The sequence below is a fragment of the Oncorhynchus masou genome, chromosome 6 (genome assembly GCF_036934945.1).
Source record: "Oncorhynchus masou masou isolate Uvic2021 chromosome 6, UVic_Omas_1.1, whole genome shotgun sequence".
NCBI classification, from domain to species: Eukaryota; Metazoa; Chordata; class Actinopteri; order Salmoniformes; family Salmonidae; genus Oncorhynchus; species Oncorhynchus masou.
In genome coordinates this window covers 40,575,364-40,602,479 of record NC_088217.1, presented here as the reverse complement: position 1 = coordinate 40,602,479, position 27,116 = coordinate 40,575,364, and the positions used below count along the sequence as shown (strand labels likewise).

Sequence of the window (27,116 nt, the reverse complement as noted above, 5' to 3'; positions counted from 1 at the left end):
CCTAATGGAGCAAATATCATGACTAGAAAATATACTCTACTAATTCATGCAGGGGCTTATCCAAGACCCAGTGGTACAGCACACATTGTGGTGGAGGAATCATCCCAGACAACCCTCCCTCTGAACAGGCAGGCACCCCAGCTGTCAGTCTGAATTAGGCCAGGCCTTAGATCCCCACCACGAATCAGGGCAGGACAGACTAAGTCCTCCGATAGGGAGTCAGAGTACAGGCGAACAACGGGACAGCAGCTCCTCTCAGGATACAGTCCAGACAAAGTTTGCAGGTATGGGAAAGCTTATGAATGGGGATTTCACATGGTCTTTTGAAAGCTATTACAGTTCCTGTAAGCAGCTGTTTTTTAATGGAGTACTAATTGTCAAATGACTTACTAACTGTCGCTATGTTTGATGAGTTTTAGAATAACAAGCACAGAGAGCATCCTTCTAGAACAGTAAAAAGCAGCTCGATTCTTGAAAAATGTGGAATCTGATTCTATTCTAGTGCCTTATTGGGATCATTTTCTTTTTTTCTGTCTCTCTGTCTCTCTGTGTGTGTGTGGTCTAACTTTACTATCATTTTGGGTTCCAAAAGTCCTCACAAGGACAGTAAAACAAGGAAGATTCTGACAAGGCTATTTTAGGGGTTAGGGTTCGAATTAGGGTTAGGGGATAGGGTTAGGAGTTAGGGTTAGCTTTAGTTTAAAGGTTATGGTTAGAGGTTAGGGAAAAAAAAGATTTTGAATGGGAATACATGTTTTCTTGAGCACTTGGATAGTAAAACCAATGTGTGTGTGTTTATCACACACGTTTTGTGATTTTCCTCCTGTTCTTTCACTCGAGTGTCTACTTTCAGCCATACACTGAGAATGCAAACTTTAAGAACCATGACATAGACTGACTAGGTGGATATAGTTGAAAGTTATGATCCCTTATTGATGTCACTTGTTAAACCACTTTAATCAGTGTAGACGAAGGGGAGGAGACAGGTTAAATAAGGATTTTTAATCCTTGACACAACTGAGTCATGGATTGTGTATAGTATGTGTGTCGTTCAGAGGGTGACAAAAAGACTGCAATGCTGCTGGGTTTTTCTCGCTCAACAGTTTCCTGTGTGTATCACGAATGGTCCACCACCCAAAGGACATCCAGCCACCTTGACACATATTTGGGAAGCATTGGAGTCAACATGGGCCAACATCCCTGTGGATTGCTTTCAACACCTTGTAGAGTCCATGCCCTGACGAATTGAGGCTGTTCTGAGGGCAAAAGGGGGTGCAACTCAATATTAGGAAAGTGTTCCTAATGTTTTGTAAACTCTGTGTATGTCCTGTCGGGAATAGTCTGTCTAGCCATGTTTGTTTAAAATCCATTTGAACAATACTATGTTGGTTAAGAATAAGAAAGGAGGAAGAGAGAGAGCGAAAGCAAGCGAAATACATTCAGGGAGGGGAAGGAAAACATTAAAAAAAGTCTCTTTGAGGCAGCAGTCACTAAGGGGAGGGCAGCCGGATACCACTAGTGGGTGGCGCCTGATGATTGTATCTGAGCCATGGACACACATAGCAGCAAGCCTCTCTTTTACATACTCCCTTCCCCTAAACAGGAATATATGTCATGTTTTAAACAGGAATAGATTTTATATATTTTAAACAGGAATGGATGTAGTAGGCGGTTTTCTGTCACACAGTTTCTTACATCATCCCTTCTGTCTGGATTTTTCTCAGAATTCACCCAGAAAACAACAATTCGGCACAGACTGAGACTCCTGGATCCTACAGTGTTTTACAGCACTATCTACTCTTACCAGTGGCTGCTGAAATAGGAGGAGAAACTGCTGCCTGAGGCCTGAGAACAGGGAGGCTAAGATTCTAAGACTGCCACACAGGCAGCTCAACAGTCATGTCAGCCTCCCTCCTGGTCGCTGATCCCATCTATGCCACGGTTGTCCACACTGCCAAGGCTAAGGCATGGGAGTCACCAGGTGCCGTGCCTGTACCTCCAGTCAGGCTGAGGGCTCCGGTGGACCTGAAGCTGACCCGCAGTCTCTCCAAGTCAGACTCAGACCTGTTTGTGTCTTCCCTGAGTGAAGAGGATGGGGGTCTGAACGGCCACTGTGAGTCTGTGACCAACTGCAACTCTGGGAAAAAACGGATGGAGAGATCGCCCTCCTTCGCCTCAGAGTGGGATGAGGTAATACTCTGGGCTCTCTGGGTGGGAGAAGAGGCAGGGATTGGCACTGGGAGAGTTAATGCATAGACAGGCTACCAATTGAGCTTTTTAACTCCTATAGGGGCTCAGGGGGAAGGAGGGGGAGTATTGTAATGAGGGATAAAGAGAGGAAGGAAGAAGAGTAAGAGGCAGGAGGGAAAGGGGCAGCAGTGGCGCTGACTTACCTATACAGTCACTGCAGAATGCCTGCAGGCAAGTTCTGAACGCATGAGTGGCCTGAACACTCCCACCGATACCCCATAGCAGCACTGGCACAAATGGCTAATTGGGCTTGGAATGTCACTCCAGATACAGCCAGACTGCTTCCCAGAGGTCAGCCCATGCATGGTTCAATGTCTCCCCTGTTCCCACTGTTTCTCCTGCTCTCTGGAAGGCTAATACAGGACAGAGCCCCAGCCTCAGCGCTTACTGTATGTATACAGATTCCATCCTGGTCTAAAGATGCATTGTGCTGAACTCTAGTCTAGATAGAGGTTATTGCCTCTTTTGGCTCAGCAGTGTCTCCCCCCGTGGCCATTCCCCCTGTTATTCCCTAGTTCCCCGGCCCTCTCTCTGCTCTCCCCTCTATTCTCTGCCCCTGACAATACTGTTTACTCAGGCCCTGCTGGGTGGGGTGTCCTGTTCTCAAGGGCATCCTGTTTTGCAGCTGCCCCCGTGTGTCTGTTTCTCGTGTAGATTGTAGGGATTCATTTGGAGCAGGATGGGGGAGAGGACGCAGGGACAAATACTTACTCAGACATACTCATAAGGAGCTTAACAACCGCCCGTCCCCCTCAGACAGTCCAGAGCCCGGGTCTATTACGCACACACACACACACACACACACACACACACACACACACACACACACACACACACACACACACACACACACACACACACACACACACACACACACACACACACACTTCATAATTTCTGAAGTCATTTACCGGTATATTTGTCATTTCTTGTCATTAGCCTGCCCTATGCTTGTCCCAATTATTTGATTTGATGTAAGGGTTATATTGAGGGCCTTTAAGCATAAGAGTGGTCCTCCATGCACTCAAGCAAGCAAGGGATCATCACACAGTATGCTCATGACAGGTTTGATGACATCAATGATCAACAGCTTTACATCTTGAGCACAAGTGTCCGACCCAGACATGTTAAAGATTGCATATCTCCATACCTCCACTCATTAGTAATGCTTTGAACATCTCCATTCATTAGTGATACTTTGAATATCTTCATTCATTAGTGAGAGTACTTCAAATGAGCTTTTTATATCAGAGAGATGATTGTGGTTCTATTGTGTGTTTGCTCGTGCATGCGTATAAGTGTGTTGTGGCATGCTCTCGTCCATTTCCCTCATTGTGTTAACATTGCTCTAGTCTATTGGGCGCTGGCTGAAAATAATTTCAGCTTGGAAAGACTAACATGTTCAGCACATATGCTGGTTTAAGTCCTTCCATAATTCATGTGGCTAGCTGGGGCAGAGATCTATTTATAATATCTAGTTTGACAAACTCACCTGACAGATTGGGTCTGCATTGGCTCACCCAGCGAAACACAAGGGATGTCCCCATCCCACTGCACCAGACTGACAGAGAGCATGCTGTGTCGGGCATGTGAGCAAATATGCTTGATTGAACATCTGATTAAAAGTCTCTCCTCTCGTCATCTAGGCATGGAGCCAATGGGCAGTTCAGCTGTGAACATAGTCCATAGGTGAAACAGGCATGGCAATGAGATCCATAAAAAAACTCTCGTCTTTGAGGTGACCTCTTGGTTCCACCATCAGTCTATTAGTCTGTACTGTGGCCTGTCCTGCATTAGTGATCCTGTTACATACCAATCTGGCTTAACCCCCTGCCTCATATTACCTCCTGATGGCTAAACTTCACCGTTCATTTGTAATACACACTACAATTAAAAAGTTTGGAGTCACTTAGAAATGTCCTTATTTTTTAAAGAAAAGCACATTTTTGGTCCATTTAAAATAACATCAATTTGATCAATTTGATTTAATGGACAAAAAAATCATTTTCTTTAAAAAACAATGACATTTCTAAGTGACCTCAAATTTTTAACTGTAGTGTACTTGCAGTCAAAAGGCAATACTTATGGACCACACATTCTTATTGTGCCTAGATACTGAGAAAGGCAGGAGAAAAGTTCCATAAAGAGCTGCTGCTATTCAATCTGGCAAAGGGATTTACAGTCCAGGCTCCTAATTGCTAATTGGTAAAGTAGTTTAATGGCTATCCAGCTCAAAGCTTATAGCTGACAGTGATTCGTCATGATCTACACAGATGGGTATATAATTAACCAATTAACTTTTGTTCATATGGGGACTTAGCTAAATTAATAGCTGTGGCTTGACTGTCTTAAATGAGTTGAATTCCCATTAAAAATAATGTGGATACTATACAATACTATACAGATTTAATCCTGAGCGATAGGCCCATGAGAGCCCCTGGTTAGGGTAAGCTTCCCAACAGGTCTTCTCCCTGGGTCTTTGATGTGGGTAACAGAACAGTGTGACAGCAGCAGAGATTGAAGTGCCCACTAAGAGGATTAGCATATAGATCCCACCTGAATACAGTCTGATCACTTTTAAGAGGAGCACAATTGATTTAACAGAGTCCATCAACAGGCCCTTGACTTCATAACTGTGCTATAATATTTATAATGTAATATATTTCTTTGTGGTCACCATTAGAGGTCGACCGATTATGATTTTTCAACGCCGATACCGGTACCGATTATTGGAGGATCAAAAAAAGCCGATAGCGATTAATCGGCCGATTATTTATTTTTTATTTGTAATAATGACAATTACAACAATACTGAATTAACACTTATTTTAACTTAATATAATACATCAATAAAAATCTATTTAGCCTCAAATAAATAATGAAACGTGTTCAATTTGGTTGAAATAATGCAAAAACAAAGTGTTGGAGAAGTAAAACTGCAATATGTGCCATGTAAAAAAAGCTATCGTTTGAGTTCCTTGCTCAGAACATGAGAACATATTAAAGTTGATGGTTCCTTTTAACATGAGACTTCAGTATTCCAAGGTAAGATGTTTTAGGTTGTAGTTAATATAGTATTTATAGGACTATTTCTCTCTATACCATTTGTATTTCATATACCTTTGACTATTGCATGTTCTTATAGGCACTATAGTATTGCCAGTGTAACAGTATAGCTTCCGTCCCTCTCCCCGCCCCTACCTGGGCTCAAACCAGGAACACATCGACAACTGCCACACTCGATGCAGTGTTACCCATCTCTCCACAAAAGCCGCGGCCCTTGCAGAGCAAGGGGAATAACTACTCCAAGTCTCAGAGTGAGTGATGTTTGAAACGCTATTAGCGCGCACCCCGCTAACTAGCTAGCCATTTCACATCGGTTACACCAGCCATTAGGCTGATAGGCTTGAAGTCATAAACAGAGCTGTGCTTGCTAAGAGCTGCTGGAAAAACGCACGAAAGTGCTGTTTGAATGAATGCTTACGAGCCTGCTGCTGCCTAACATCGCTCAGTCAGACTGCTCTATCAAATCATAGACTTAATTATAACATAACACAGAAATACGAGCCTTTGGTCATTAATATGGTCGAATCCCGGAAACTATAATTTCGAAAACAAAACGTTTATTCTTTCAGTGAAATATGGAACCGTTCCATATTTTATCTAACGGGTGGCATCCATAAGTCTAAATATACTTGTTACATTGCACAACCTTCAATGTTATGTCATAATTACGTAAAATTCTGGCAAATTAGTTCGCAATGAGCCAGGCTGCCCAAACTGTTGCATATACCCTGACTCTGCGTGCAATGAATGCAAGAGAAGTGGCACAATTTCACCTGGTTAATATTGCCTGCTAACCTGGATTTATTTTAGCTAAATACGCAGGTTTCAAAATATATACTTCTGTGTATTGATTTTAAGAAAGGCATTGGTGTTTATGGTTCAGTACAGTCGTCCAGCGATTGTGCTTTTTTCGCAAATGTGCTTTTGTTAAATCATCCCCCAGCGTTGCATCGATTATATGCAACGCAGGACACACTAGATAAACTAGTAATATCATCAACCATGTGTAGTTAACTAGTGATTATAATTTTTTGTTGTTGAATATGACCCATTTTTCTCCCCAATTTCGTGGTATCCAATTGTTGTAGTAGCTACTATCTTGTCTCATTGCTACAACTCCCGTACGGGCTCAGGAGAGACGAAGGTTGAAAGTCATGCGTCCTCCAATACACAACCCAACCAAGCCGCACTGCTTCTTAACACAGCGCCATCCAACCCGGAAGCCAGCCGCACCAATGTGTCGGAGGAAACACATTGCACCTGGCAACCTTGGTTAGCGCGCACTGCGCCCAGCCCGCCACAGGAGTCGCTGGTGCGCGATGAGACAAGGATTTCCCTACCGACCAAACCCTCCCTAACCCGGGCGACGCTAGGCCAATTGTGCATCGCCCCATGGACCTCACGGTCGCGGCCGCTTACGACAGAGCCTGGGCGCGAACCCAGAGTCTCTGGTGGCACAGCTGGCACTGGAGTACAGCGCCCTTAACCACTGCGGCACCCGGGAGGCCAACTAGTGATTATGATTGATTGATTGTTTTTTATAAGATAAGTTTAATGCTCGCTAGCAACTTACCTTGGATTCTACTGCATTCGAGTAACATGCAGTCTCCTCGTGGAATGCAATGAGAGGCAGGTGGTTAGAACGTTGGACTAGTTAACTGTAAGGTTGCAAGACTGGATCCTCCGAGCTGACAATGTGAAAATCTGTCGTTCTGCTCCTGAACAAGGCAGTTAACCCACCGTTCCTAGGCCGTCATTGAAAATAAGAATGTGTTCTTAACTGACTTGCCTAGTTAAATAAAGGTATAAAAAAAATGCAAAATAAGAATCGGCAAAATCGGCGCCCACAAATACCAATTTCCGATTGTTATGAAAACTTGAAATCAGCCCTATTTAATCGGCCATTCCGATGAATTGGTCAACCTCCAGTCACCATACTTGATTATTCCCACTCATTGTCAAACTAATCAAAGGCTTGCCACTCAAGAGCTTACTGGAAAATAGTGCATATGTGCATTCTACTGTAAGACATTTCACAATTCAGTTTGAAAAATAATCTATTATGTTATGCGTTATGATAGCTACATTGACTAGTTTTTTGTACATATTTTCCACCGATTTGTTCTCAACTGATGTCCTGCACATCTGGAAAGAGTGATGATGTGGGACAGTTATGTAGCCTTAATTCTATTACTCTCGGGCTGAAATAATCTACCTCTTTAATTGTAATGAGATGGAATTCCTCAAAAAGCTGCTTTTGGGCCGAGATAAGGTGCACTATGGGCAATGTGGTGCTGGTATGTGTGTGATATAGAATGTAACTGGGTTAATTCAAAGTGGAATATGTAAGGTTGTATCACTGTAGGGAGCTGCCATGCTTCCCACGTGTCTGACTTCTAAATGAATCAAGGCTTTTCCTGAGTGTTTATGCCACTAGCAAAGTGCATAGGAATTCTCAAATACTAAATATTGCATCAAATAGCCCTATATTTGTCTCCAGTGTAATTAGTGAAAGCAAATTCAGATTTTCATCCTCTTATAGTTGTATACAATGCAGATTTAATCACAGGATAGCACTGTATTATGGCATTAGCTACCACTTGAACAGATAGTGTACAGTTAGCTCCCTCCATGGCTCTGAGAAGCTCTCTTCCCATAATCCCAGTCTGTCTAGAGGAAAGGGTGCTGGAGAATGTCACACCAGTTCTCACACAAAAATACAAGGCTAAACTGTGCAATATTACTGCAATATTCTTCTTGACTTTGCTTTTAAGATACATTATGATCTTTTCTTTTTCAAGAGAGAAGAAGTTTAGGTCCATAATCTGCTGTATTGTTCTGTGTTAACCCCCAGGCAGACTTGTTGTTTCTCTCTGTATACTGCATGTTTTCCCTTTCTGTTCAGAGAAGGGGCAGAGAGCCTTATTTATTAATCTCATAAAGGTCATTTTGCAGAGATCTATTTGCCCTGCCACTTTCCCCTGTGCTTCGTGCACACAAGGTTCAAATGCTTTAAATTGGGAGTGACCCTATTACCCCGCTGTGTTTTTGCTGAGTGGTGGAGGGAGTGTGAATGACCATTAAAACGCTACCAACATTTTTGTGTAAATGCTGACCAGACCGCTTGCGCACATGCGTCCGCGCACATGCGTCCGCGCACATGCGTCCGCACATGCGTCCGCGCACATGCGTCCGCGCACATGCGTCCGCACACGTGTCCACGTGCGCATGATGATTTTGTCCACCCACACCAGACATGATCAGGGCACGCAGGTTGGAATATCAAAATTAACTCTGAACCAACTATATAAATTTGGTGGCAGGTTGAAAAGCATCAAACATTTATGGCAATTTAGCTAGCTAGCTTGCTGTTGCTAGCTAATTTGTCCTGGGATATAAACATTGGGTTGTTATTTCACCTGAAATGCACAAGGCCCTCTCCTCCGACAATTAATCCACAGATAAAAGGGTAAACCAAGTTTGTTTCTAGTAATCTCTCCTTTAGGATTCTTCTTCCTCATTGGACTTTGTTTGGCAGTTGGCAAACAAGTTTAAGGTGCATTACCACCACCAACAGGAGTGTGGACCTCAGTACATTTTTCAATCACCCATGTGGGAATATGCTCATAAAAACCAATGAGGAGATGGGTGAGGCGGGACTTGCGGCGCGCAAACGTCACAAATAGAAACAAGTTCTATTTTAGCACCTGGCTATGTAGACACTTGTTGACGCACGCGAGCAGTGTGGGAGAAATGATTGAATAACATGTTTGTGTACATTTATTTTGCAATGCTCGCACACGCGACACAAGCGGTGTGGTCAGCATGTTACTCTTAAACAACCCTCCTCCATCTTCATCCCTCCTCCTCTGTCAGCCTCCATGTTCAATCAACATTACACTGTCTGTGACATACAGACATGAGATGTATGAGCAAATGTTGAAGCTTATTAATCAAGGATTTGGCCTGTCTTAAGAAATGTTAGCAGTAAAGGATAAGGTTACAGACTCTGAAAATATACTATATTACATTTATTTGTGTTGTGGAAATGATGAATATGTTTAATAGTGCTATTGTTGAATCTTAGGGTAACCATATCTGGTTTGTTCTGCTGCTCCTCCTCAGATTGACAAGATAATGAACCTGATTGGAGCAGGCATCGAATCGTCCAATGACAAGCAGTGCATATCCCCAGGTAAATGTTATTTATTTGTATTGTCTTGAATACCTTCATGTAGGTAAATGCTGCAGTAAGCTGTATGTCAGCCTTGTGATAGAGTGTTCTGGTAAAGGGTTAACCTTCATTACAGGTAGAATTTGTCTTCGATGTGTCTTCGACTAACAGCCAACAACCCTATTATCTAAGACGTAAATGATAGCCGGTGCGAATTGTGGTGGATTACCCCACCAAGGTAGTGGCAGTGCTGGGAACACTGGCTGTAACCCTTTGGGTGATGGTCACATTCTGACAATCAGGGAGGGGGCAGAATACTGTGGCCTTGGCAGCACAGCATCATAATGGTCTGACTGCATAGGGGGTGCCGGGGAAAAAGGGTCTCCACAGGGGACCAGCGTGAGTGTGTGTTTTGGGGAAGGGGGTATCCAATCTCCATCAGCCAGGAATATACATTGGCTTATCAAATCTTACCATCCCTGCTCAATTTTGGTACGCCTCTCAAACAACTACAATGGTCTATGCATTCACATAGCAAGTCTACTCTTGAGCTAGGCTCTGGGGATGAAACAACTGTTTGTGTATGTGTGTGCATGAGGGCCTGTGCGAGTGTGTAGGTGGTGGTATTGGTGGAAGGGGAGAGGTGTAGATGTGTATGTGTGGATGGGGCGTGTGCTTGTATGCATCAAACAGACGTTTCTATAGAGTAATGATGTTAGGGACCATACAGGATGGAATCACAAGCTGTAATATAAAATAAATAATTTCTGCATGCCTAAATGTTGATTTTCTACTGCTTGTCCTTGATAAAGATAACAATCCTTTGTAGGAAGTGCCTACATTATTATTTTTCAATTGTGTGAAGGAATAAATGTATGCGATTAAAATTTAAATAATTACGTATAGTATAACCGAGGCGAAAAGGTTAGACATGCTTATAGCTACTAACCTGGTTTTGTTCTGTAAGTGTCACTTTGTGCTCTTTTCAAGTGTCCCAACCTCTTAAGGACCCTAGGATCTATGTGTACGGGGGTGGTCTCTCAGTGACAGGGACGACATCTCTACTTGGGAAGGGGAAGGTTTTTGCAGGAGGGAAATTGTAGGATAACTAGAGGTCTACTTAGAGCCAGTTGGGGCTACAGTATGTTTAGCAGGGCATCTATCATGGTACAGCTACATGGATAACAGACAGGTATTGATTCTGGTGGCACTGGTAGGTATGGATAAGTATCTCAAAATGGTGACTAGGATAGTGGTAAGTTTTTCAAATAGAGTCCAACATGGTAATTGGTGAATTGAGTATAGCAAGCTATAATTCCAATGGTTTGGCGATAATAGGGAAAGAAGAGCAGTTTTTACATGGTTAAAGGAAAAGGATTGCGCTATTTATTGTTTACAGGAAATGTATCATTCGGTACATTCTGATGAAGTGGCTTGGGAAAAAAGTGGGATGGTCAAATCTATTTCTGTCACGGTGCTAAGGAATTCAAAAGGTGATAGAATTCTTATAAAAAACAATCTAGATCTTGAGGTGCAATCTGTTAAACTAGATCCAAAAGGAAGATGGATTGCTTTGAATGTACTACTTGAAGATAAAAAGTTATGGCTAATAAATCTATATGGACCGAATAATAATAATAATAATAATAATAATGACGATTCAAAATATTTATAACAATCAAATTAGTCTCCAAGATACAAATAACTCTATTGTAATGATAGGGGACTACAACACATTTTTAAGTACTTAAATAGACCATAAAGGCTATCATGTAAATGTAAATGTAAATGTAATACTACCAACTATCACCCTCTAGCGCTCAAAGAGATTATGGTAATTATGGATACGTTGGAATTGACGGTTATTTGGAGGCTCAAAAAATCGGATCTCATAAGATATACTTGGAGGAGACTTAATCAAGCTCGTCGGATTGATAATTTTCTGGTATCCTTTTCTATGGTGCCAAAAGTGAAAAAGGTATTGATTTAAGAATTGAATGTGATCAGATCATCAACATATCCCTCCATATACAGTTGAAGTCGGAAGTTTACATACACTTAGGTTGGAGTCATTAAAACTCTTTTTTCAAACCCTCCACAAATTTGTGTTAACAAACAATAGTTTTGGCAAGTCGGTTAGAACATCTACTTTGGGCATGACACAAGTAATTTTACGAACAATTTTTTACAGACAGATTATTTCACTTATAATTCAATGTATCACAATTCCAGTGGGTCAAAAGTTTACATACACTAAGTTGACTGTGCCTTGAAACAGCTTGGACAATTCCCGAAAATTATGGCATGGCTTTAGAAGCTTCTCGGCTAATTGACATAATTTGAGTCAATTGGAGGTGTACCTGTGGATGTATTTCAAGGCCTACCTTCAAACTCAGTGCCTCTTTGCATGACATCATGGAAAAATCTAAATAAATCAGTCAAGACATCAGAAAAAAACATTGTAGACCTCCGCAAGTCTGGTTCATCCTTGGCAACAATTTCCAAATGTCTGAAGGTACCACATTCATCTGTACAAACAATAGTATGCAAGTATAAACACCATGGGAACACACAGCCATCATACCGCTCAGGTAGGAGACGCATTCTGTCTCCTAGAGATGAACGTATTTTGGTGCAAAAAGTGCAAATCAATCCCAGAACAACAGCAAAGGACCATATGAAGATGCTGGAAGAAACGGGTACAAAAGTATCTATATCCACAGTAAAACCAGTCCTATGTCAAAATAACCTGAAAGGCCGATCAGTAAGAAAGAAGCCACTGCTCCAAAACAGCCACAAAAAAGCCAGACTATGGTTTGCAACTGCACATGGGGACAAAGGTCATAGTTTTTGGAGAAATGTCCTCTGGTCTGATGAAACAAAAATAGAACTGTTTGGCGATAATGACCATGGTTATGTTTGGTGGAAAAAGGGGGAGGCAAGCCAAAGAACACCATCCCAACCGTGAAGAACAGGGGGAGCAACATCATGTTGTGGGGGTGCTTTGTTACAGGAGGGACTGGTGCACTTCACAAGATTGATGGCTTCATGAGGAAGGAAAATTATCTGGATATATTAAAGCAACATCTCAAGACATCAGTCAGGATGTTAAAGCTTTGTCGAAAATGGGTCTTCCATTTGGACAATGACCCCAAGTATACTTCCAAAGTTCTGGCAAAATGGCTTAAGGAAAACAAAGTCAAGGTATTGGAGTGGCCATCACAAAGCCCTGACCTCAATCCTATAGAAAATTTGTGGGCAGAACTGAAAAAGCTTATGCAAGCAAGGAGGCCTACAATCCTGACTCAGTTACACCAGCTCTGTCAGGAGGAATGGGCCAAGATTCACCAAACTTATTGTGGGAAGCTTGTTGAAGGCTACCCAAAACGTTTGACCCAACTTAAACAATTTAAAGGCAATGCTACCAAATACAAATTGAGTGTATGTAAACTTCTGACCCACTGGGAATGTGATGAAAGAAATAAAAGCTGAAATAAATCATTCTCTCTACTATTATTCTGACATTTCACATTCTTAAAATTAAAGTGGTGATCCTAACTGACCTAAGACAGGGGATTTTTACTCTGATTAAATGTCAGGAATTGTGAAAAACTGAGTTTAAATGTATTTGGTTAAGGTGTATGTAAACTTCAACTGTAGCAATGACAAACTTTCCGCGAGGACAGAGATATTGGAAATTTAACCAGGGATTATTGACTGACACTACTTTCTTACCAAAAACGAAGGAATTCATAACATACTTTTTGTTGAACAATACAGGTTCATGGGACCCACTTATCATATGGGATGCCTTTAAGTGTGCCTTTAGAGGCCATTCAATTCAACTTTCATCCCAAAAACAAAAATGTTATCGGTCAATGGACAAAAGACTTACAACAGAAATTGAAAATCTAACATTACACATCAATGGTGTAGATAAATGTAATACATAAGCACTAAATAATCTAGATGCGAAACAAAACGAGTTTGAGGAACTTATTCAGGAAAGAAAGGTTTCATCTTTATAAACAAAACTGAGCAAATTGGATGGAGAACTGCAAAAAAGTTTTTTCTAAACCTTCAATATAGAAACACAACCAAAAAGATCCTACAAATGTTTTTTTTGCAAACGATGGAGAAATCTTTATCTCACCAACAGAGATTTTTTTAATGAGGAAGTACAATTTTTTAAACAATTGTTCTTTTGTCAAGTTTCTTCAACCTCACTTGACGATGATTTTTGTGATATCCTTCTCCCCCCAAAAATAGATTAAACTATCTGCAACAGAAAAAAAAATATTGTTGTGAAGTATTAATTGCACATGACGAGCTATGGTTGGCAATTGATTTCTATCAGATGGGGAAAACCCCTGGTCTTGATTGCATTCCAATAGAGATATGTACAACTTCTTATGAACTACTGACATATCCATGACTATCATGTTTTAATTACTCATATATAAATGGCAGACTGTTGTCGGACACACAAACAAAGGGACTGATTTTTTCTCCTACTGAAGCAGGAGCCAGGGAGGCAATACAAAGACCCCGTCTCATAAAAAAATTGGAGGCCCCTTCAATGTTGCGAAGCAAAACTATTGGCAAAACGTATTGCTCATAGAATAAAAAAGGTCCTACCAGTTATGTACAACAATTCATCACGATCAGACGGGATTCTTAAAAGGAAGATATATTGGAGACAACATTAGACAACTACTAGAAATAATGGAAGACAATGAGAGTGCAGGGAAACCAGGTACAGTATAATCTTTATGGCAGATTTTGAGAAAGCCTTTGATACAGTATGTCTAGAATCTGTTTACAAGTGCCTGGATTTTTCAACTTTGGAGAATCTTTAATAAAATGTGTTAAAGTAATGTACAACAACCCTATATGTAAAATAATAAATAATGGTTACTTCTTTGATAACTTTGAATTGTCAAGAAGTATAAAACAAGGTTGCCCTCTGTCGCCATACCCATTTATTATGGCCATTGAACTGTTAGCTAATGATAACATTAAAGGGCTAAACATGTTTGGATTACAGACAAAAGTATCAATGTACTCAGATGATTCAAGTTTTCTCTTGAGTCCTCAATCTTCAACCTTGAAGGGCCTCATTAAGGAACTGGATCATTTTTCCAGTTTCTCTGGACTAAAGCCCAACTATGATAAGTGTACTATATTAAGGATTTGGTCTCTAAAAGGCACAAACTTTAAATTGCCATGTGGTCTCCTGATTAAATGGGTGGGTGGTAAAGTCGATATGCTTGGTGTACATATCCTAGAAAGTTGTGCGAAGTTGCAACAATACATTTTGATAGAAAACTTTACAAAATAGATAGAATCTTGAAAATGTGGTGAGGGAAACACCTATCCATATACATGAAGATTACCCTGATTAATTGTCTAGTGATATCACAGTTTACATATTTCTTCATGGCTCTCTTGACTCCGGGAGAGTCCTTTTCAAACCATGCGAGAACAAAAATATTTCACTTATTGGGAATGGGAAACCAGACGAAGTTAAATGAGCATATTTACATAGTGAAAAGGAGTTTTGATAGTAAAGGCTTTAAATCTCTCTCATAAAGCCTCCATTGTACCAAAATTGTATCTAAATCCAAACTGGTTTTCGACTGAGAGGCCCATCCATTGTTTAAGATTGGGCTCTTTGCCTTTTTGCAGATGAAAACTTTACATTTTAGGTGGATTGACAATGGATCCCTTTTTAAAGTATCGTCCTTTTAAAAAGAAGTCATACAGAGTTGGGTACAATTTCAATTTCATCCTCCAGAAAAGGCATATCTAATATTATAGCTAATAATATGGCTAAACTCCAATGTACTGATAGAAAAAATATATACCCTACCGTTCAAAGGTTTGGGGTCACTTAGAGAGGTCCTTGTTTTTTTTAAAGAAAAGCACATTTTTTGTCAATTAAAATAACATAAAATTGATCAGAAATACAGTGTAGACATTGTTAATGTTGTAAATCACTATTGTAGCTGGAAACTGCAGATGTTTTATGGACTATCTACATAGGCGTACAGAGGCCCATTTTCAGTAACCATCACTCCTGTGTTCCAATGGCACGATGTGTTAGCTAATCCAAGTTTATTATTTTAAAAGGCTAATTGACAATTAGAAAACCATTTTGCAATTAGGCCATAAAGATCATCAAGGACAACAACCACCCGAGCCACTGCCTGTTCACCCCGTTATCATCCAGAAGGCGAGGTCAGTACAGGTGCATCGAAGCTGGGACCGAGAGACTGAAAAACAGCTTCTATCTCAAGGCCATCAGACTGTTAAACAGCCACCACTAACATTGAGTGGCTGCTGCCAACACACTGACTCAACTCTAGCCACTTTAATAATGGGAATTGATGGGAAATGATGTAAAATATATCACTAGCCACTTTAAACAATGCTACCTAATATAATGTTTACATACCCTACATTATTAATCTCATATGTATACGTATATACTGTACTCTATATCATCTACTGCATCTTTATGTAATACATGTATCACTAGCCACTTTAACTATGCCACTTTGTTTACATACTCATCTCATATGTACAGTGCCTTGAGAAAGTATTCGGCCCCCTTGAACTTTGCGACCTTTTGCCACATTTCAGGCTTCAAACATAAAGATATAAAACTGTATTTTTTGTGAATAATCAACAACAAGTGGAACGACATTTATTGGATATTTCAAACCTTTTTAACAAATCAAAAACTGAAAAATTGGGCGTGCAAAATTATATACATATATATATACATATACATATATATATATATACATATACATATATATATACATATACATATATATACATATACATATACATATATATACATATATAGACATATACATATATATATATACATATATATACATATACACATATATATATATATATATATATGTGTATATATATGTGTATATATATGTGTATATGTATGTGTATATATATGTGTATATGTATGTGTATATATGTGTATATATATGTGTATATGTATGTGTATATATATATATATGTGTGTATGTTTATGTATATATATATGTGTGTATGTATATGTATATATGTATGTGTATATGTGTATATATATGTATATATATGTATGTATATATATGTATGTATATATTTATGTACCTTAAATGTGAGCGAAAATAGCTGTAAGTAGCAGTAGAAGTATTGTTGTCCATTAGTTTTCTCCAATCAGGTTAGGGGTTGGGGGGAAAAAAATAATAAATGTATTAATAATATTAATTCTAATAATTTAATAATTTAAAATATATATATATATTGGGATTAGAAATTATGTGAACAATTAAATTGATAGTACCCACAATCTATCTGAAATATTAAAGCTGATCTACCCCCCCCCCCAAAGTACTATAAAATCAAATAAAAATATATGAAGATTTGTTTCCCCCATAAATCGAAACAATCCAATATGTCATTAGTTGTGTGTGCAACTTATGTCATCTGTATGGGTTTTTTGTGGGGTGAAGTGTATTTCCACTTTAAAATAAATCTAATTTAAAACTCACTTGACTGTCATTTTTCCTGTGCTGTGTCTCAATAGTGGCTGAATTGATGCTCTGCTTCATCGAGTCTGTCCTTCAGGCTGTGCTCAGGGGGAAGCCAACTGGCAATGGCTGAATTTGTTTAGATTACATTCCCAACTTGATATATGGTATCTCCATTGCACAACAGCCTCGCTTAGATCCCTCTATAAGACTATGTACCTCAGTGAAGTATGGGTCATTTTGCTTTGAGGATTTTTTTGTCAAACTCATATTGATAATGACACTCTTTAGGCTTAATGTTGTAACATGTATTGTAGGTGGGCCTAATGTACAGTATCTTATGAATTAATTTGCAGAAATAGCTAGCTACCCACTGCAGGCTGACTGTGCTGTGGTCTTTTTCATGACATCATACAGCACAGCTGCCTCCCTCTGACGATGTGTGCCCATTACACCGAACAGGCCTCAGTCATAACGTCCATAAATTATCCTTGACACATCATTTATTATCATTAGTCATAAAACTCACCAATTTAGTTTTTCCTCTCCTTCACTTAAAAATATGTATTGTATCCCAATTACTCAATACCACTGGATATTATTTTAATTTCCTTTTCTTTTCAAAGCTGAGGTTATTGTACTCTACGTAATGTGGCTGGAAAATACGGTAATTGATGTGTTTGTTGATGTAGATGGTGCTACTACACTAGTTCTGTATTTACATTTGTCATACAGAGGACTTAGCAGGAGCCTGTCACAGATTTAGCTGAGTCATAGCTTGCTGATTTTATCTCCTGATTGTACTCAGGCTTATTACACTGTCATTGGAATTGGACCCAGGGAGAGAGGGGAGAGAATGAGTGAGGGAGGGAGAAGCCAAATTGTCACTCTTCTACCCTCCCTTATCCCACCATTGTAAAATAGCTCAATTTTCCCACATTCCTTCCATCTCTCTCTCCCATTCCTCCCATCCCCCTCTCGCCATATATCATTTCCCAGGGATGGCCTGGAGCCAAGTTGTGCTAATTAATTCTAAACTATACGATTTTTTTAATATGAGACTGCTGTGCCAAGTTTCCTCTAGAAACATCCCTGCAATTCCATGTGGCATTTTGAATGCTTAAGCATTGTGCTGTTTGCATTTGTGGTTTGAAGGTGCTTCAATTGTCTGTTACATGAGCATTGAGTAAATGAGCTTAAAAGGGAGCAGGGAAAGAGAGAGAGAGCTTTCCTAACAACACACAGGAGACATCCTGCAGCTCAGTTTGTGTATGCCATTCTTCTGACGTTCAAAGGAATAGAGTCCGTCTTCCGTTCCCGTGAATTAATTCAACTCTGCGGCTCATTTTGGTAGAGTTGTTGATGTGTTGACAGGGAGCAAACATTCCTTTCACGCCGATAAAATAGACAGTGCTTCATCTAGGCAGTAGAGCGTTTACCTCTCCCTAAATAGGTCTGTCTGGTTTCCCTCTGAGCCAAGTCTAGACCTAGGTAGCTTTCTCGTTCCATATGCAAAAGCACACTAGCCCAAACTGGATGTCAAGACACATTTACCAGGCTGAGCTGGTGACCCAGTTCCCCCTAACAGTAACAGGAGCGATGGAGTGACCCTCTGTCAGTCAGTAATTAGGCCCGCTGGTCCCTGGGAGGGGTTGTCGTCCCAAATGAATGGCTGTAATTGGGTGGTGAGGGCTGGTATTTTATACAGGCATTGTTTGAGTGATATAGTAAAGGAGCTGACATGGGTGAAGTTTGGGGGGGAGGGGGAAAGGAGAGGGGTCTGACTGAAACATAATGAGTGTTCTCCAATCTTTCCTATTTTTCATTACCATCTTATCTCCCCCACATGCACATTTCATCACCTTCACTATTCATCTTCTTCTGTGTGTCTCTTTTCTGTCTTCTCCTTTTCTCTCCCCCTCCCTTTCTCTCTATCTCAGAGTGTGTCTAATAGAAGGGCTGTCTGTTCTTGATTATGAATTATAAGCGTCAGCTCTTGCTCGCTTGGATGTGTGGCCACAAAGACAGGGCCAAGATTCACAAAACACTTCTTAGGCAAAAACATAAGAGGCTTCTTAAGAAAAAAAATAGGCAGTTCATAAGATAGTTTGTAAGTGCATTCCTCCACAATATCTTAAGATTTCATGATTTTGTTACGAACCTCTCAAATATCTTCTTACAAACTTCTTAAATATCTTCTTAAGATGATTCTCGCTAGGCAACCAATTTAGCTAGCTTTTTAGCTAGCAATGGCAATCATGTTAGCATATTTCCATCTGAGATTACAATTCTAAAACATGCTCTTGAGTTTCAAATATTAATACTGAAACTTTCAGATGAAGTTTGTGAGTGAATTAAACAATTGCTTCCATTAGCTTATTTTCTCACTGCCCTGAGTTTATGACAAGGGTTTAGCTATCTTGGAATTGAAAACATTTCCAAGAGCAAATCCAAGAGCTTTCTTTTCAATAATCTAATTTCTTCCGAACATTTTGCTAAAGGAGAAACATAAGAAATAATGCAAGAACATTTCCAATAACCTTTTTGAGGAATAGAAACATTGCTCAACTTTCTAAGTCTATAGTTAAGGAAAATATTGCAGTGAAGAAGAAGGTTTTGTGAATATGGGCCCTGACCTTTACCTGATCGTTAAGGCACAGCAATTGGGTCACAGCTGGCCAATTACGGCAGGAGCTCAATCGATTGCTCCTCACTTTGCTTCTGTAACCTCCTCTGGCCAGCTGGCTGGGGATGTGATGTGTAAGGTGTTCACAGGCAGACTGAAAGCCTGAATAATTACTCTATGCCTGCAGCTGCATCCAGATAACACCAGTGATGGAAGCAGTAAGCAGCCCTGCGTAGGTGGGTGCTAATGCCTATTTGGACTTATGTCAATAGATGTCTGTGTGCCCATTTTGTATCTTCCTGTTGCATTTCACTGTATGATTCCAGCAGTAATCTGACCTGTAAACGTCATGCATCAACTGTTTTATTTGTGATATGTGCTAACATGAAAACAGAAGCTAATGGAATATGTCTCTCCTGTCATCTTGTAGAATGGGGGGTATCGAATGACAAGGACTTGAGAGTCACTATGTTTGACAGTATGAGAGTCACTCTGTTAAAGCACTGTGTGTATGTGTGCGTCCGTGCGAGTGTGTGCGTAGGTGTGTGTGTGCATGTGTGAGTGAGCGCTGCACTGACTTGAATATGCGTTGCCCCCAAGTCCTATCATCAAAGAGAAATGTAAATGAGTTAAAGCCAGTTGCTAATAAGCTAGCGCTTGAAAATGGTCTTTGTTTTAATATCCCTTGTTAAGCACTGGGAAGCCAAGCTTCAAAATCACTGTCCATGTAAACTCAGCAAAAAAAGAAACGTCCCTTTTTTTCAGGACCCTATCTTACAAAGATAATTTGTAAAAATCTAAATAACTTCACAGATCTTCATTGTAAAGGGTTTAAACACTGTTTCCCATGCTTGTTCAATGAACCATAAACAATTAATGAACATGCACCTGTGGAACGGTCGTTAAGACACTAACAGCTTACAGACGGTAGGGAATTAAGGTCACAGTTGTGAAAACTTAGGACACTAAAGAGGCCTTTCTACTGACTCTGAAAAACACCAAAAGATGCCCGGAGTCACTGCTCATCTGCGTGAACGTGCCTTAGGCATGCTGCAAGGAGGCATGAGGACTGCAGATGTGGCTAGGGCAATAAATTGCTATGTCCGTACTGTGAGACGCAGTGTTACAGGGAGACAGGACGGACAGCTGATCGTCCTCACAGTGGCAGACCACGTGTAACAACACCTGCACAGGATCGGTACATCCGAACATCACACATGCAGGAATAGGTACAGGATGGCAACAACAACTGCCCGAGGTACACCAGGAACGCACAATCCCTCCATCAGTGCTCAAACTGTCCACAATAGGCTGAGAGAGGCTGGACTGATGGGTGTAGGCCTGTTGAAAGGCAGGTCCTCACCAGACATCACAGGCAACAACGTCGCTTATGGACACAAACCCACCGTCGCTGGAACAGACATGACTGGCAAAAAGTGCTCTTCACTGACGAGTCACGGTTTTGTCTCACCAGGGATGATGGTCGGATTCGCGTTTATCGTCGAAGGAATGAGAGTTACACCGAGGCCTGTACTCTGGAGCGGGATCGATTTGGAGCTGGAGGGTCCGTCATGGTCTGGGGCGGTGTGTCACAGCATCATCGGACTGAGTTTGTTGTCATTGCAGGTAACCTCAATGCTGTGCGTTACAGGGAAGACATCCTCCTCCCTCATGTGGTACCCTTCCTGCAGGCTCATCCTAACATGACCATCCAGCATGACAATGACACCAGCCATACTGCTCGTTCTGTGCGTGATTTGCTGCAAGACAGGAATGTCACTGTTCTGCCATGGCCAGCGAAGAGCCCGGATCTCAATCCCATTGAGCACGTCTGGGACCTGATGGATCGGAGGGTGGGGCTAGGGCCATTCACCCCAAGAAATGTCAGGGAACTTGCATGTGCCTTGGTGGAAGAGTGGGGTAACATCTCACAGCAAGATCTGGCAAATCTGGTGCAGTCCATGAGAAGGAGATGCACTGCAGTACTTAATGCAGCTGGTGGCCACATTTACATTACATTTAAGTCATTTAGCAGACGCTCTTATCCAGAGCGACTTACAAATTGGTGAATTTACCTTCTGACATCCAGTGGAACAGCCACTTTACAATAGTGCATCTAAATCATTAAGGGGGGGTGGTGAGAAGGATTACTTATCCTATCCTAGGTATTCCTTGAAGAGGTGGGGTTTCAGGTGTCTCCGGAAGGTGGTGATTGACTCCGCTGTCCTGGCGTCGTGAGGGAGTTTGTTCCACCATTGGGGGGCCAGAGCAGCGAACAGTTTTGACTGGGCTGAGCGGGAACTGTACTTCCTCAATGGTAGGGAGGCGAGCAGGCCAGAGGTGGATGAACGCAGTGCCCTTGCTTGGGTGTAGGGCCTGATCAGAGCCTGGAGGTACTGCGGTGCCGTTCCCCTCACAGCTCCGTAGGCAAGCACCATGGTCTTGTAGCGGATGCGAGCTTCAACTGGAAGCCAGTGGAGAGAGCGGAGGAGCGGGGTGACGTGAGAGAACTTGGGAAGGTTGAACACCAGACGGGCTGCGGCGTTCTGGATGAGTTGTAGGGGTTTAATGGCACAGGCAGGGAGCCCAGCCAACAGCGAGTTGCAGTAATCCAGACGGGAGATGACAAGTGCCTGGATTAGGACCTGCGCCGCTTCCTGTGTGAGGCAGGGTCGTACTCTGCGGATGTTGTAGAGCATGAACCTACAGGAACGGGCCACCGCCATGATGTTGGTTGAGAACGACAGGGTGTTGTCCAGGATCACGCCAAGGTTCTTAGCGCTCTGGGAGGAGGACACAATGGAGTTGTCAACCGTGATGGCGAGATCATGGAACGGGCAGTCCTTCCCCGGGAGGAAGAGCAGCTCCGTCTTGCCGAGGTTCAGCTTGAGGTGGTGATCCGTCATCCACACTGATATGTCTGCCAGACATGCAGAGATGCGATTCGCCACCTGGTCATCAGAAGGGGAAAGGAGAAGATTAATTGTGTGTCGTCTGCATAGCAATGATAGGAGAGACCATGTGAGGTTATGACAGAGCCAAGTGACTTGGTGTATAGCGAGAATAGGAGAGGGCCTAGAACAGAGCCCTGGGGGACACCAGTGGTGAGAGCGCGTGGCGAGGAGACAGATTCTCGCCACGCCACCTGGTAGGAGCGACCTGTCAGGTAGGACGCAATCCAAGCGTGGGCCGCGCCGGAGATGCCCAACTCGGAGAGGGTGGAGAGGAGGATCTGATGGTTCACAGTATCGAAGGCAGCCGATAGGTCTAGAAGGATGAGAGCAGAGGAGAGAGAGTTAGCTTTAGCAGTGCGGAGCGCCTCCGTGATGCAGAGAAGAGCAGTCTCAGTTGAATGACTAGTCTTGAAACCTGACTGATTTGGATCAAGAAGGTCATTCTGAGAGAGATAGCGGGAGAGCTGGCCAAGGACGGCACGTTCAAGAGTTTTGGAGAGAAAAGAAAGAAGGGATACTGGTCTATAGTTGTTGACATCGGAGGGATCGAGTGTAGGTTTTTTCAGAAGGGGTGCAACTCTCGCTCTCTTGAAGACGGAAGGGACGTAGCCAGCGGTCAGGGATGAGTTGATGAGCGAGGTGAGGTAAGGGAGAAGGTCCCCGGAAATGGTCTGGAGGAGAGAGGAGGGGATAGGGTCGAGCGGGCAGGTTGTTGGGCGGCCGGCCGTCACAAGAAGCGAGATTTCATCTGGAGAGAGAGGGAGAAAGAGGTCAGAGCACAGGGTAGGGCAGTGTGAGCAGAACCAGCGGTGTCGTTTGACTTAGCAAACGAGGATCGGATGTCGTCGACCTTCTTTTCAAAATGGTTGACGAAGTCATCTGCAGAGAGGGAGGAGGGGGGGGGAGGGGGAGGAGGATTCAGGAGGGAGGAGAAGGTGGCAAAGAGCTTCCTAGGGTTAGAGGCAGATGCTTGGAATTTAGAGTGGTAGAAAGTGGCTTTAGCAGCAGAGACAGAGGAGGAAAATGTAGAGAGGAGGGAGTGAAAGCATGCCAGGTCCGCAGGGAGGCGAGTTTTCCTCCATTTCCGCTCGGCTGCCCGGAGCTCTGTTCTGTGAGCTCGCAATGAGTCATCGAGCCACGGAGCGGGAGGGGAGGACCGAGCCGGCCTGGAGGATAGGGGACATAGAGAGTCAAAGGATGCAGAAAGGGAAGAGAGGAGGGTTGAGGAGGCAGAGTCAGGAGAAAGGTTGGAGAAGGTATGAGCAGAGGGAAGAGATGATAGGATGGAAGAGGAAAGAGTAGCGGGGGAGAGAGAGCGAAGGTTGGGACGGCGCGATACCATCCGAGTAGGGGCAGTGTGGGAAGTGTTGGATGAGAGCGAGAGGGAAAAGGATACAAGGTAGTGGTCGGAGACTTGGAGGGGAGTTGCAGTGAGGTTAGTGGAAGAACAGCATCTAGTAAAGATGAGGTCGAGCGTATTGCCTGCCTTGTGAGTAGGGGGAAGGTGAGAGGGTGAGGTCAAAAGAGGAGAGGAGTGGAAAGAAGGAGGCAGAGAGGAATGAGTCAAAGGTAGACGTGGGGAGGTTAAAGTCGCCCAGGACTGTGAGAGGTGAGCCGTCCTCAGGAAAGGAGCTTATCAAGGCATCAAGCTCATTGATGAACTCTCCGAGGGAACCTGGAGGGCGATAAATGATAAGAATGTTAAGCTTGAAAGGGCTGGTAACTGTGACAGCATGGAATTCAAAGGAGGCGATAGATAGATGGGTAAGGGGAGAGAGAGAATGACCACTTAGGAGAGATGAGGATCCCGGTGCCACCACCCCGCTGACCAGAAGCTCTCGGGGTGTGCGAGAACACGTGGGCGGACGAAGAGAGAGCAGTAGGAGTAGCAGTGTTATCTGTGGTGATCCATGTTTCCGTCAGTGCCAGGAAGTCGAGGGACTGGAGGGAGGCATAGGCTGAGATGAACTCTGCCTTGTTGGCCGCAGATCGGCAGTTCCAGAGGCTACCGGAGACCAGGAACTCCACGTGGGTCGTGCGCGCTGGGACCACCAGATTAGGGTGGCCGCGGCCACGCGGTGTGGAGCGTTTGTATGGTCTGTGCAGAGAGGAGAGAACAGGGATAGATAGACACATAGTTAACAGGGTACAGAAGAGGCTACGCTAATGCAAAGGAGATTGGAATGACAAGTGGACTACACGTCTCGAATGTTCAGAAAGTTAAGCTTACGTAGCAAGAATCTTATTGACTAAAATGATTGAAATGATACAGTACTGCTGGAGTAGGCTAGCTGGTAGTGGCTGCGATGTTGACACTACACTAATCAAGTCGTTCCGTCGAGTGTAATAGTTTCTACAGTGCTGCTATTTGGGGGCTAGCTGGCTAGCTAGCAAGGTTGATTGCGTTCCGTTACTTAAAAGAACGACAATAGCTGGCTGGCTAACCTAGAAAATCGCTCTAGGCTACACAATTGTCTTAGATACAAAGACGGCTATGTAGCTAGCTAGCTACGATCAAACAAAACAAACCGTTGTACTGTAATAGTTACTACAGTGCTGCTATTCGGGGCTAGCTGGCTAGCTACGTTAGAAGAACGACAATAGCTGGCCAGCTAACCTAGAAAATCGCTCTAGACTACACAATTGTCTTAGATACAAAGACGGCTATGTAGCTGGCTAGCTACGATCAAACAAATCAAACCGTTGTACTGTAATGAAGTGAAATGAAAATGTGATACTACCTGTGGAGCGACGCGGAATGTTGACCGGGTAGTTAGAGTTCAATTCGGTAGAGGTTGGCTAGCTGTTGGCTAGCTAGCTAGCAGCATTTCCTACGTTAAGGACGACAAATAGCTGGCTAGCTAACCTCGGTAAATTAAGATAATCACTCTAAGTCTACACACTCTAAACTGCACAATTATCTTGGATACGAAGACAACTATGTAGCTAGCTGACACTACGCTAATCGAGTCGTTCAGTTGAGTGTAATAGTTTCTACAGTGCTAGTGGACAGTGGATGTTAGCTAGCTGCTTAGCTAGCTGCTGGGCAGATACGTTAGGACGACGAAATACGATAATTATGCAATTGTCGTTGATACAAAGACGGCTATGTAGCTGGCTAAGAAGAAATTGCTAAGATTAGACAAATCAAACCGTTGTACTATAACGAAATGTAATGAAAAGTTATACTACCTGCGGACCGAAGTGTAGATGCGACCGCTCGCTCCAACCGGAACCGGAAAAGCCACACCAGATACTGACTGTTACCCCCCTTTGTTCAGGGACACATTATTCCATTTCTGTTAGCCACATGTCTGTGGAACTTGTTCAGTTTATGTCTCAGTTGTTGAAACTTGTTATGTTCATACAAATATTCACACATGTTAAGTTTGCTGAAATTAAACGCAGTTGACAGTGAGAGGATGTTTCTTTTTCTGCTGAGTTTAGAACGGGAGAAGGGGAAAAACCTACATACCATATTTATTCCGTACAGAGGTCTGTGATCTGGGGCTCCCAGATCTGTTCCCTGCCTCTGATGGTGGTGTCCTTTCTGCACTAGCAAGATCAGAGGGCCTCTGTTCAATTCTAATCAGTGCAGAGGGTGGGAAGAGAGAAAGACTGTATGGTAGAGGTAAAGTAGAGAGACATAGACTGTGGTAGAGGGAGAAGGAGGGTAAGAGTGGCTGTGAGCAAGAGGAGAGAGGCTATGAGTAGAGGGAGAGGGAGGGTGAGAGAGAGCGAGAGACTGTGAGGTAGAGAGAGAGGGAGGGGATTGATATAGTGAGAGTGTGAGCCAGAGAGAGGTAGAGGAAGGAACAGAGAGAGAGCTGATACGTGGAGCTGTACCCTGCTCTATTAGGCAACATACGACAGCCCTGCAGTGCACTGAGACTATGTGAATGAGGGAATGTGATAGAGAGCAAGAAAGAGAGCAGAAGAGAGAGAGCAAGAGGGACAGGGTAAGAGAAATCTTGAGGAATTTGGGAAAGGGGATGAGCATCAAGACTGCCTGTTGTGCATGCAGGAAGGGCACGGTTGAGGCTGCTTTCTGGGCTCGTGAGTATCCAGCATCAGGACGTTATGCCCTGTGAGGGAAGCAGTTTGGAGAGCGTGTGAGCCGAGAGCAGCTTCTTTGTGACAGTACGTGCATCAGACAGGGGATGCAGCAAACCTCTGCCCAGAGCACAGGGGCTTCTGGAGCTAGCTGTACCCACAGCGGGGGAGAGCCAGGTGGGTGGAGGGGGTTTATCGGATGGGGAGGGGGAAAACTGAACCAAGGTGGTCCTGTGGAAATCTCAGCCAAGAGTCAAGAGGTTCACCTGCGCTCTGTTGGAGCTGAGCTTGGATTTACTGGTGTGAGATATAAGAATGTTCTCTGAATGAGCCAGCCTCCAGAGGAGTGTCTATGTTGGGAAGCACCAGGTTTACCACCAGGATCTCTGGGAACACCAAGGACATAGAGCCTCTTTTCACAGGCAAGCAGGTGGGCAGGCGACTGGAGTT

The 27,116-nt window shown here is 42.9% G+C and overlaps 1 protein-coding gene across 2 annotated transcripts in view; it reads left to right on the top strand.

The window, feature by feature from the left end:
* The first annotated feature begins 1,556 nt into the window (after nucleotides 1-1,556).
* Nucleotides 1,557-27,116, top strand: part of LOC135542061 (ankyrin repeat and SAM domain-containing protein 1A-like) — a 47,907-nt gene continuing 22,347 nt past the window's right edge. For both annotated transcript variants that reach the window (XM_064968689.1, XM_064968687.1), the window contains exons 1-2: nucleotides 1,557-2,190; nucleotides 9,441-9,510. In XM_064968689.1, the coding sequence (XP_064824761.1) occupies nucleotides 1,900-2,190; nucleotides 9,441-9,510 (361 nt within the window). In that variant the 5' untranslated portion in view covers nucleotides 1,557-1,899. The remainder of the gene's footprint in view (nucleotides 2,191-9,440; nucleotides 9,511-27,116) is intronic.